Genomic DNA, 12,307 nt, shown 5'->3' on the forward strand with positions numbered 1-12,307 from the left:
GTGTTTATACACATAAGCATACAGAGTGGATGTACTGGTAAGAGGATAACTTTGTGGACTTGATTCTCTCCTTCCATCTTTATGTGGATTTCAAGGACTGAACTTCAGTTGTCAGGCTTGTGCAGCAAGCACCTTTAAATGCTGAGCTATCTGTCCAGTCCTTGGCATGTTTTCTTATAAGAAGAGTTTATTATACTTATGATGGAGAAATTATATAAACTGGCTTTCAATATCTGAAAGCATTTATGGGAATGGGTCTAGAAACTGACCCAAACACTTAGCAGAGAGCGAGAGAGCTAGAGAGAGAGAATTTTATTTGTTTGTTTGTTTATTATTTATTTGTGAGACAAGGCTTCACGATGCAGTTCCTAGTGGCCTGAAACTCACTATGTAGAACAGGATGGTCTCTAACTTAGAAATCCGCCTGCTTCTATCTCCAGAGCGCTGGATTTATAGGTGTACACCACTATACCCAGCAAGATTTTATTTTTCTACTTATGTACATGTGTGTGTCTGTGTGTGGGTTTGTACCTTCAGAGACCAGAGGAGGGTAATGGATGCTCTGGAGCTGGAGTTATGAGTGGTTGAGAGCTGCCCAAAACGGGGGCTAGAGACTGAACTCAGGTCCTCTGCAAGAGCAGTATGTGCTCTTAATTACTGAGCCATCTCTCCAGACTCTTGATTACCAAGTCAAGTATCATTAACAGGTAACTGTACAAATGATTTGTGGTATATCCATATACAGAAATATTATTCAACCATAAAAAGAAATGAATTTTGATATATGATAGAATATGGATGAACCTCAAAGCCATATGTTTAAACTGAAATTAGCTACACATAAAAGGGGTATGCGTTACTCCATTTTCAAGAATTATTTAGAGTATGAATTTTAACTATACATTAAATATAATTAGTTTCAATGAATTGCGTATTTTACAATGGCAAATTTCATGCTATGTATTTATTATATGATTTAAAATTAATGGTGTAATATACTCAAATCCTAAACTGCATACTCTAAATAGGAGACTTGAATAGCATGTGAACTGTATCTTAATAAAGCTGTATATATATCAGCATACCAAGCTCAGTGGGAAAGGGTGCTTGCTTGCAGCCAAACCTGATGACCTGAGCTCATCCCCAGAACCTACACGACAGAAGGAAAGAACTGACTCTGAGTTGTCCTTTGGCCACCACATTTGTACCATGCACATATGCAAGCCCTCGCTAGGTGCACACTAAATAAACAAATAATTGTAATAAAAACAAACTCTCCTTCAACCTAATTTCTAGAGAGTGCTTTCATCACAGAAAATCAATAAGCTCAAATTTAACAGCACAGACAGCAAATAACCATTGCTGACTAACCTCTTCATTTTGAGGAGGGAAGGTTATTAGCATGAATATTCAAAAAATTACTAAATGCCTATATTTTCCGATGAATAGTTGAAAATTCAAACGTATTTAGATTTAGGGTTATAGGAAAAAAGTCATTCATGCAGGAGATTTTACCTCAGAAAGCCACCAAGTCTTAGGGAAATACACTGGTCCTTAGCCTACAGAGGTACCACCTTGTTCAGCCTATTGTCATAAAAATAAGCCTGCTATCTTAGCTGGGTTTCTATTGCTTAGACCAAACACCATGACCAAAGAGCTAGTTGGGAAGGAAAGGTCTTATTTGGCTTATATTTCAGCATTGCTGTTCATCATTGAAGGAAGTCAGGACAGGAACTCAAACAGGACAGGAACCCAGAGGCAGGAGCTGATGCAGAGGCCATGGAGGAGAGCTATTTACTGGATTGCTCAACCTACCTTCTTATAGAACCCAGAGCCATTATCCCAGGGATTGCACCACCCACCAGGGGATGGACCCTCCCCCATGGATCACTAAATGAAAAAAAATGCCTTCCAGCTGGGTCTCACTGAGGCATTTCCTGAGCTGAGAACCCTTCCTCTGATGACTCTAGCTTGTGTCAAATTGATAAAAGTAGCCAGCACACCTATAAGCACAAAGCAGACACATTCCATCTCTAGTCATAAAGTTTCTGACGCACTTCTGGAGATGGACACCTGCAGCTGTTGGGTGAGTGAAGCATTGACAGCAGAACCCCCTGGGCTTCCCTCAGAGGCATCCAGTTTCTACAACAGCCACCAGCCACTCGTGTGCAGGCATGTGCTCTGCACCTGTACACACGTGCAGAGCACCCACTTGGACAGTCACTGCCCCTCACTGCTGGAATGAAAGGCTGTCAGCGTTTTGGTGCAATTGAAGGGTTTGGGTGGGGGTCAGAAGTTAGGTGTGTAACTGCCCACTGCCCACTGCCCACTATTGAACACTATTGTGCTCCTGGTCTTAGTTTAATCATTTATAAAAGATAAGGCCTACCTTAAACTATTTACTTAAGCTTCTTCTCCTAAAAGGATATGATGTTACCAGCATGATTTAATTGGTTGGTTTGTTTAATCAAAGGATTTGCTTTCATGGCCTAGTAAGTTTTCTTTCTCTCTTTCTTTCCTTTTTAATGGTTTTTCAAGACAGGACTTCTCTGTGTAGCTTTGGAGCCTGTCCTGGAACTCTCTTTGTAGACCAGGCTGGACTTGAACTCACAGAGATCTGTTTGCTTCTGCTTCCTGAGTGCTGGTATTAAAAGCATGCGCCACCACCATCTGGCTCCCTCGTAAGTTTTCTATTCAAGGGGCCTAGAAAAACTTCTATTTGGCCCAAATTTCCCAATCAATTGTAAAAACACATACCTTAACTTTTACGAGGTGGACATTAGTAAGTGCTCAAAATGTACCATGCTCTACTGAACACAGGGGTTCCAATGTTCTCAAATTTACACCCAGAAAAGGAAGTCCAGCTTAGCAGTGCAAGAAGTATTAGCTCATTTACTGGCGTGAGGGAAACAAGCGACACCATGGAGAGCAACGCAAGGACTAAGTGTGTGCTCATTAGATACAAAGTTCTGAGTTCCCGAAGCTGAACTCCTAGTAAGTTTAGATATTTCTCTCTTCCATGGGAGAAAAATATTAAAACCATTTTTTTAAAAAAAAAAATGGTAGGGGGCTGAAAAAAATAAGGGTAAGGGTTGCATTGAGTGACTTGTAAATTTACCAGGGATTGCCTGGAAAAAATTATAAACTGCCAATCACCACAGTTCAATGACACTCAGACTTTCAAAAACTACCTTAAAATTTATAAAACGGAAAGGAAGGAAGAAGAAAGCAAGTGAGAGTTTACTAAAAGCCTACTTATAAGACAAGGCAGCTTACACAATCATTGCTGGGTGCTCACTAACGTTTTCCAGGTGGAATAGACTCTAAACACCATGAACTGAAAAAAACGTGAAAAAGAATGGCTTACTGTCTTGGGGAGTCTGGGGAGGACTCCCCTTTTGAGTCAGGAGGGCTTTCAGTCTGCAAAAGGTAACCAGTGAAGAGCGGATCTCTTTGCTGATCGGTGTAGACTGATCGTGAGGCCTGCCTTCTATCTTCACCCTCCAGCTTGGCTCCTGGATTTAGCAGTGACTCCAGAGTGTCCAAAATCAGATCGTCTTCACTTATAGAAACCGTGAGGTCGCTGCTGCTGCATGAACTTCCCCCCTCCTGCTCTTCCTGCAGTTTCAGAAAGGCCTTTTGTGACTTTGGGTCCCCATGAGCAAGATCATCTGCAAGAGGGAAAACGAATGCATTGCTTGTTACAAAGTTCTGAGAATGAAAATAACACAGAACAGAATTTTATTCCTTAAAAAAAAGTACAGAAGCCTGCTGGTGTGGTGATATATGTCTGTAATCTCATCAAAGGCAAGAGGATCTCTATGAGTCCAGGGTCCACTTGATCTAGACAGAGAATTCTAGGCCTATTAGGACTACACAGTGAAATTGTTTCAAAAAATAAAACAAAGACAAAAACAAAAGCAACAAGCATGTAGAAGCACAGGTCTGGGAGACAGCTCAATGAAGTGCTTGCCTCAGAGGCATGAAGCCATGAGTTCGCCCAGGATGCACATACAGATGCAGGCTGGAGCGGAGTGCTCATAATCCCAATGCTGGGGAGGCAGAGACAGGGCACTCTTGTGGTTCACTGGCTGGTCAGTCTAGACAAATTGGTGAAATCTAGGCCAATGAGCAGCCTTCAAAGGAAGTAGGTAGCCTTTCTAAAGTTGACAGCCAGGCTTGTCCTTTGGCCTCCCTCCGTATGCGCACACATGTGTATACTCCACAAGATAAATATGCTCATATGCACACATACAAATGCATTAAAATATAGCAGCAATTAACAATTATAGTATTGAAATCTTTCAAGAATGTGTTTCTTTTTTAAAAAAAATGTATAAACTTAGTGGTGCTAAGGCTCAAACAAACTCAGGGCCTCCTATATTGTAAGTACATATCTACCACTAAACTGAACATCCTCAACCCTCAAAAATATTTTAAGCATATGACTTTAAAAATTCATATTTTGAACCATTTCCTTGAACATATTTAAGAAATCATTAGAATGGAACTCATTGACAAAGTCATTTCTTTGTTTTTAGACAAAGAGATAAAATTATAGATCATAACCAGAAAAGGTAGGCACTAAGAAAACTCAGTAAACAAACAGTCTCTCATCTCACCTGAAAAACCATCCCAAGCAGAATGCTTCTCTTCAGCCCACTTATTTGCAGATGCACGGTGTTCTGAAACTGATAGCGTGGGGCCCAGCGGGCTAGCTCTTTCTTCCCCGACTTCAATATGTTCTTGTGTCAGTATTTCTCCATTTGATCCCTCTGATCTGCTGGAACTGTCACACTTTAAATCAGTGGTTCTGTTCTCTGGACTTAATCTTTCCTGTACTGAGGCATGGAGCTCAGCAGACTTCTTGCCTTCAGATAAATTACCCTTGCTGGGACGTGTGCTGCTCCCTGTCTCCAAGCAATGAGTTTGTTCTTCCTCAGACAATACACAGCTTGTGACTGGCGTTTTCTCACCAATCTGAAGAGATGTCGTTCCATCTATTTTGTCAGACTTATTTAAGCGCTGTGTGTCACTATTAGTTTGTACTACACAGCTGTCTGTCACACAGCTGCTCTGGGTTGTCTGTTGGTGTGAATGTGGGTCAGGAATTGAAAAGTTCTTTGTGGGTTGCTTAGATTTCTGCTCTGTACTGAAATCGTCCATGCTTGAGATGGCTGACATCTGGCGGCCCATAAAGACTGTTGCTGGTTGATACAATCCTCTTGACATGGCTGTCCCTGAGTTAATTCCTGCCTGCACTGCACCCTGCAAAAAGAGGTGTCAGTTAAACACATTGCATATGAACAATTAAGCAGAAAGAAAAGGACGTAAAAGAAGCATAACTATGGAATTCAACACCTTCCACCAATAAAACATGTCTTCCCACTTAATGAGTTGGCAAACTCTACTACAGTCCAGATTATTATTGTAATAACAATGTCACTGTACAAAGTAACTATTGCCAAAAAACTACGGAACGCATTTCTGAAAAATGAAATGCATGCATTTAATCCAGGTGAAGTACATGGCTCAAATAAAACGAAATTAGTAAATTTTAGGTTATGTGTCTTTTACCCCCAGTGACATTCCCTGGAAAGTGCTGAGTTATAAAAGCCCTCTACACAGAGCTTAATTTAGCACTGCTATAAAGGAACCTGACCAAACACCAAAGGGAAAAAAACCAAGGGAAGACATAGGGCAGACAATGAACAATGAACGGATTCAACTCTATTTCTAGTGCTTTATATAAAACAAAAACTTCCAATGGTGACCTTCATAATGGCATTAAAGCACAGGATAGTCATAATCTGTAATCAAATTAACATCAAAGCTTCCTGAACGTCTTTAAGGAACTTTTAAGTGATTTAAATTTACTAGCATGTTCATAGGAAGTCTGAGCCTGTTCTTTGAAGGGTGGAGAAAAGGAGAGAAGCCAGAAGCAAAGTTGAGCAGAGAACCGGCTTGCACAGGGTGCTGGTGCCAAGCAGAACTTAAAGTAACAAGCATAAAGCCTTCTAGAAGCGAAGTGCTTTTCTTCCCAGAGAACCAGAGAACGGCCACAGTCAAGAGTGCTCACTTCCCAGAGCCTTACACTATGAATGGGGAAATGCAAAATGTATCTACACCCTTCCTCTGCAGAAGGAAATACCAACATCCAAACTGCAGGACAAGAAATGTCAGAGACAACAGAATCCAGGCCACATTTCTCTTCAAACACTGTCTCTTCTAATCCTGGAATAACAAACAAAAACCACAACCACCCCCAATTCTAAGTCAACAAATCAAGGACACCAGAGAAAGGCAATGGGATAGAGTACTAAGCAGTCTCTGCCCTGCAACAGAGCTGACAACCCAGTAAAGCTCTCTGGGAGTTAATCAGCCTTCTAGGAATCTGGGGAGCATTTACTTAAGAGAACCCGTAAAATCTTGAAAAGAACAGTAAGCTTCTGAGCTGCCAGGTGCTGGCCAAGTTGACAACCTATAGTCACAGGGAAACCCAGACACTAGAAGAGGAATGGGGGGGAGGGGGAACAGAATTCTTTCAAGGGCCCCATTTCTAGACAACAGTAATCATTGGACTATCTGGTATCTCCTTGGGGGACTCCACACAAAAGACTATTTTGACTTGAACTAGCTTTGAGCTGACAAATAGCCTTGTTCCCAAGCCGAGTTTGCTGAAAATAATCAGAAGCAGTTGTTCAATGTGGAAGCTGCCTAAGGGAGTAGACAGCACTTGGAACAAACAAAAGGCTACATACATTTTAAAGAGAAAGCTGGTCAAAGAGCTGCCTGTGGGGTGGCAGACTCTGGAAGGTTCTAGTATACTCCTGGGAATCTGGATGACCACCTGCATGCCCTGGGCTGTGGGAATGCTCAAGTAACAGGACGTAAATGCCTGAGCTCTCACCTGAAGCTCACTTTGAGGCTCCAAGCAAGAAGTGAAGGCCAAGGTGTACTTAGAACCTATTAGCAAAGACAGTGAGACTCCTAGTCCCAGGCATTAATGAAAGCTGATGGTTATTAAGTAAATTTAATAGAAATCTCAGAGACCACACATGAAAAATAATACACATTCCACATAACTAAATCACAAAATGGCTAAACAAATAGAAATTAAGACAAATTCTGAGGGTAGAGTTCTCAAAATGGCCACATTTAATTACTTAAAAATGAAAAGAAGTAATAAACTTTATCTCATATAGACAGTGAGCATATACAACCAGTAAAAACAATCTCTGAGCAAGTCCAGGTATTAAACTGACTAAAGCTATTAAATAAAGTATAATTAGCTAAATAAGTTAAACAGTTAAAAAAAATCTTGTCCAAAGAACTAGAGTAATCCAACACTCAGAGGCTGACTCTTCAGGCACCCAGATGAATGACTTCGAAGCCAGTAGGTGCATTTACAGAGAGATCTCAAAAGTGGGAGAGGCAGGGAAGGAGGGAGGGAGAGAGGGAGGGAGGGGAAGACGGAGGGAGGAAAGGGAGGAAGGGGGAGATTTTAAATACAAGAATAATGTCCAAATACAGAATATTATAAAGATATATAAATTACAGGACTGAAGCCAAACACACCTATAATCTCAGAAGTTCGGAGGTAGAGGCAGGAGAGTAAGTATTCAAGGCCAGTCCTGCTACACAGAGAATTCAAAGTCAGCCTGAGATACATGAGATACTATCGCAAAAGAATTAACAAAAAGTACAGGTCTAGTTTGATGTGGTGGGGCATGCCTTTAATCCCAGTACTCTGGTAGAAACAGGCAGACGCCCATGAGTTCGAGGACCATCTGGTCCTCACAGATAATTCCAGACCAGCCAGGCTACACAGTGAGATTCTGCAGGACTAGAGGTGTAGCTCACATGCCAACTGGAGTAAAACCTAGGTTTAAACCATAGCGCAAGAGATACAAATGGTTAAAAAGGCCCAAGTGGGAATTCTTCAGTTGAAAACAACAATTATTAGAACAAAGGGCTCAGCAGCAGAAACAGACAGAAGAATGAATTAGCAATGCTGAGATAGATACATTGGGACGGCACAATCTGAGAGAAAAAAAGAATAAAGAAAACTATTAGCTCAGAGTACCTTTTACTATAGCATATGCATTCAAGTCCCAGATGAAAGGAAAGGGACAGAAAAAGGCTATGGGGGAGGTAATCTTTATAACTGGAATAAGGAAATTTCAAGGGTACTTATTAAAAATAAGTCAAAGGGTATTATTCTCTACAGTTCCTAAGCTTAACTTGTATAGAAACTCTGTCAAAAAGGTTTATTTTTCAGTCATGATTTGAATCTGGGACACAAATCCACATCAATGATACTAATTAATGGAAAATGGTAATTACCACAAATCAGGCTAGCCCACCAAAAATCAAAGTGATGCTTTTGTTGAAAACAGACCATTTCTGAATCTATATTAGTACTTGACTACAAAAACAAACCTGAACTAATACCTGAACTGTCTTCTCACTCCCATATATATAACTTGAAGCTTCAGCCATCAGATGTGGAAATCTCAAATAGCCTTTGGGGTTAAGTGTGCACAACCACTGCAGAAGGTCAAAGGGGTCTGGGGGTCTTTGTTCGTTGGTGATGCAAACTACAGTTAATGGTGATCCTTCCGTGCACCTGGAATAAGCTCTAAAGGGAACTAGAAGATCCCAGGGTAAGGACAGAGCCAGCCCCACCACTGCACGAGAACACACCTCTAAGCCTCAGAGAGGGCACAGCGGCCAAAATCAGTCACCACTCTCCTTACTCAAAGGAACAAACAGTACATTTTCCTCTGAAAGTCTTGTCAATGCTTGCCTTTTACTGTTAAAAAAATTAGCCCGCCCTCATGATGGGGTCATTGCAGTTTTTTTTTTGTTTGTTTTGTTTTTTGTTTTCCAAATACATGCTATACATATGCACTTAAAATCACTGACTGCCTTATCTTTGTCTTTGTTTCCCTGAGTGGATAGGTGTTGGAGCATCTTGGATGTTTTTCTTTTACAATGGACACAGGCTGTTTAAAAACAAAACAATCCCATTATCTTTATCATCATTCATTTCAACCACTTCTGATTTTCTGCCCTTCCAAAAAATGCTATATAAACTGAAGTGGGGCCCTGGCTGGCCCCAGGCTTCTCTGGAATGTTAGGAGTGCCCCATGAAGCTCTTTTCTCTCTTCTGTAAGCCTAAAACCTCCTCCTTCATATAAGGTAAAGCAGATGGGGAAAACTATAATGAATTCTTTCTTCAGTTAATCTCTTCCGCAGTAACTTTTGTTTCCTTTTAAATCACTCTTCTATCTTTTACCCACATTTCCAATTCCTGTTGTCCCATTTCACTGCTGGGTATGACGGCTAAGGAAATGGAGCATTCTACTCTTCAAAAAGCTTTACCTGTCCTTTTTCTGTTGGCATGAAAAACACAACTGAAGACTTTCACCAAAATGGTAGCATTCATTATTCCCACAGCCGTCTTGGCAACATCCTCGTTCTCAAACTCCACAAAGGCATGGCTGCACCTACTTCCAAATCCTTTCACTTCTGGACAGTCTGAATCTTAGAATAGTGCCAAACCGGGAGAAGCAAGCATGGATTTGGCTTTCAAAAACATGCTGGAGGTAGGTGGCCCCAAAGATTGCTCCAGAAATGGGGAGGGGCTAATGTGTATATATGTACATGCTTGTGCATGTATGCATGCATGGAGGCCAGAGGTCAATATCAGCTGTCTTTCTCTGCTTTTTCTTATTTTTTGAGACAAGGTCTGTCTGAACCTGGAGCTGTCTGGCCAGCAAACCCCAGGAAGCTTCATTGTCTTTGCTTCATTAGTGTTGAGATTACGCATGTGTATCACTGTGAAGGCTTTTTTTACATTAGATGCCAGAGAGCTGAACTCATGCCCTGATGTTTGCAAAGCCAAGTATTCTGACTGAGCCATCTCTGTAGGAGTAAGTTCTTCTTGAATTTTCTTTGTTGCATGTTAGCAAACCTATGCCATTTCCCTCTGAAACTGAGTCTTCTTGCATACTCGGCAAAAGACTTGGCTTAGCTGAGGCAGGCAAACCCACCATGCTGAAGGTGCTCAAGCAGCACAGCTGCACACAATGCTTTCTAACAATAGGAGTTCTGGAGAAATAACAGAAAAAACCTCCCAAATTAGATGAAAACATGAACTTGGCTGATCTTCTACCAGCCAGGCAGAGGCAGACACTCTTCTGGATTCTTCCCTCCCAATAAATCTCTTGAATGAGGGTTGGGTGAAGACTTTCTTTCACCAGAGGAGAGGAGCTGGAGGAAGACAGAGGAGCTGAGGAGAGGAGCAGGGCTGTAACACTTTGGCTTTTCCATCCATTCCTTGGCTGGCAACCGCCAAAATCCCTTTCCATCTGAGCTGTGATACTTTCCTGCACTTGGTGGCAGTTGAGGAAAATAAATTTGGCATCAAGGAGAAATCACAGGGCACTGAGGAGTATGACCTGTGTATCACCTCCCACAAAACGGAGAGACTAGGCCTTGACTTGGATGATGAAAGCAACAACCAGCAAGCAGCAGTCACACAGGGCCCAGCTGATTCTCACCTCCTGACCATCGAACGCTGCACACAGTCACTGGTGCATGCCTGCCAGTGCTGCAATGCCAACTGTTCCCTGCCTGCCTGCCAGAAGATGAAGAGGACCATACAGCCCAACAAAGGCTGCAAACAGGAAAGCAATGACTGATGCCTCATCTGCAGACAGCTTTTCACATTCTACTGGTACCATGCCGAGCACTGCCAAGAGAAGGAATGCCTGTGCTATTCTCCCTCAGCATCAAGCAAAAACTCCAACAGCCACAGGCCCAACAGCAGGGTCTGCTGTTCCCAACTCCTGTCACTCGAACCACCCTCACTGGCCAACAGCCAGCAAACCCGCAGACACCCAGCCCCATCCCACCTCTCAACCTCAGTCCACTCCTCCCAACAACATGCTATCCTACTGGCCTAGGGCTCAAACTACCAGCCCTGGGTCCCAGGGTAAGGCCAAGTGACCCCACCAACCCCACCTCAGACTGCTTAGCCCTCCCTTCAGGGCCTCCAAGTGCAGCAGTAAAAACAGCATGCAGATTCAGAGGACAGCAGAGACACAGAGCCAGATGGCTCATGTACAAATTGTTCAAAGGCCAATTCAGCACTGGATACTCCTGATGATGCCCATGACCCCTATGGACATGAAACTGCCTCTCCTGGTGTAGGCATTTGGAGCTGGGAATGAGTCTCACGGGAATGCAACAGCAGCCACTTTGGGTCCAAGGAGGAATGCCTATTACCTCTTGTTAAATAAAGTGTGTGAAACAGAAAAGAAAAAGAAAGGAAAAAAAAAAAAAACATGAACTTACATAATAGAGTTCAACAAAGTAATGTAGGATAAACTAAACAAATTAGCTTCTATAAACTATACTCATTAGCTTCAAAAGAAAATTAAATCCAAAGCTGACAGCAGCAAAAAACAATAAATTACAGCAAAGATAATATTTAGAGACACAAAAGAGAAGCAACAGACCAAACTATGATCAAAAATTTTTAAAAAATCTTTTAAATCGACTCATTAAGAAAAAAGAGCAAGAACTCAATTCATTAAAATAGAAATGTGAGTAGGTAGGTAATATGTTACTAATATTTCATTAAAAAATTAGAAGAGAAGCTGGGTGGTGCTGGCGCATGCTGATGTGGGATGTCCTTCTGTATATGTGCTGCTTTTATTGGTTGATGAATAAAGCTGTTTAGGCCAATGGCTTAGCAGAGTAAAGCCAGGTGGGAAATCTGAATAGAGATATACAGAAAAAATAGGCAGAGTGAAGCACATGCCAGCCAGCTGCAGAGGAAACAAAACATGTAGAAAATGAAGTAATGCCATGGCCATGTGGCAATACACAGACTAATAGAAATGGGTTAATTTAAGATGTCAGAGTTAGCTAGAAATATGCCTGAGCCACTGATCAAATAGTGTTGTAATATAGTTTCTGTGTGATTATTCAGGTTTGGGCAGCCGGGAAACAAAAGTATAGTCTCCATCTACAGCGTGCCTTTAATCCCTGCACTCAGGAGGTAGAGGTGGATCTCTGTGAGTTCAAGGCCAGCCTGATCAACAGAGTGAGTTCCAGGACAGTCAAGGCTAAACAGAGAGACCCTGGAAGAAGAAGGAGAAGGGGGTGAGGGAGAAAGGGGAGGAGGGAGAGGAAGAAGAAGAAAGGAGGAGAAGTAACAACTGTGGCTAAGGATGTGAAGACAATAGACTCATCACTGAAATATAAAAAGGTGCAGCCACACAGGCTCTAGAAA

The 12,307-nt window shown here is 41.9% G+C and overlaps 1 protein-coding gene across 3 annotated transcripts in view; it reads right to left on the reverse strand.

Moving 5' to 3' along the window:
- Positions 1-12,307, reverse strand: part of Kiz (kizuna centrosomal protein) — a 105,208-nt gene that overhangs the window by 71,164 nt on the left and 21,737 nt on the right. For all 3 annotated transcript variants that reach the window (XM_038330306.1, XM_038330305.1, XM_038330307.1), the window contains 2 exons: positions 4,623-5,268; positions 3,368-3,671 (listed from right to left, as the gene is read on the reverse strand). In XM_038330306.1, the coding sequence (XP_038186234.1) occupies positions 3,368-3,671; positions 4,623-5,268 (950 nt within the window). The remainder of the gene's footprint in view (positions 1-3,367; positions 3,672-4,622; positions 5,269-12,307) is intronic.

Source organism: Arvicola amphibius, chromosome 5 (assembly GCF_903992535.2).
Source record: "Arvicola amphibius chromosome 5, mArvAmp1.2, whole genome shotgun sequence".
Classification (NCBI taxonomy): domain Eukaryota; kingdom Metazoa; phylum Chordata; class Mammalia; order Rodentia; family Cricetidae; genus Arvicola; species Arvicola amphibius.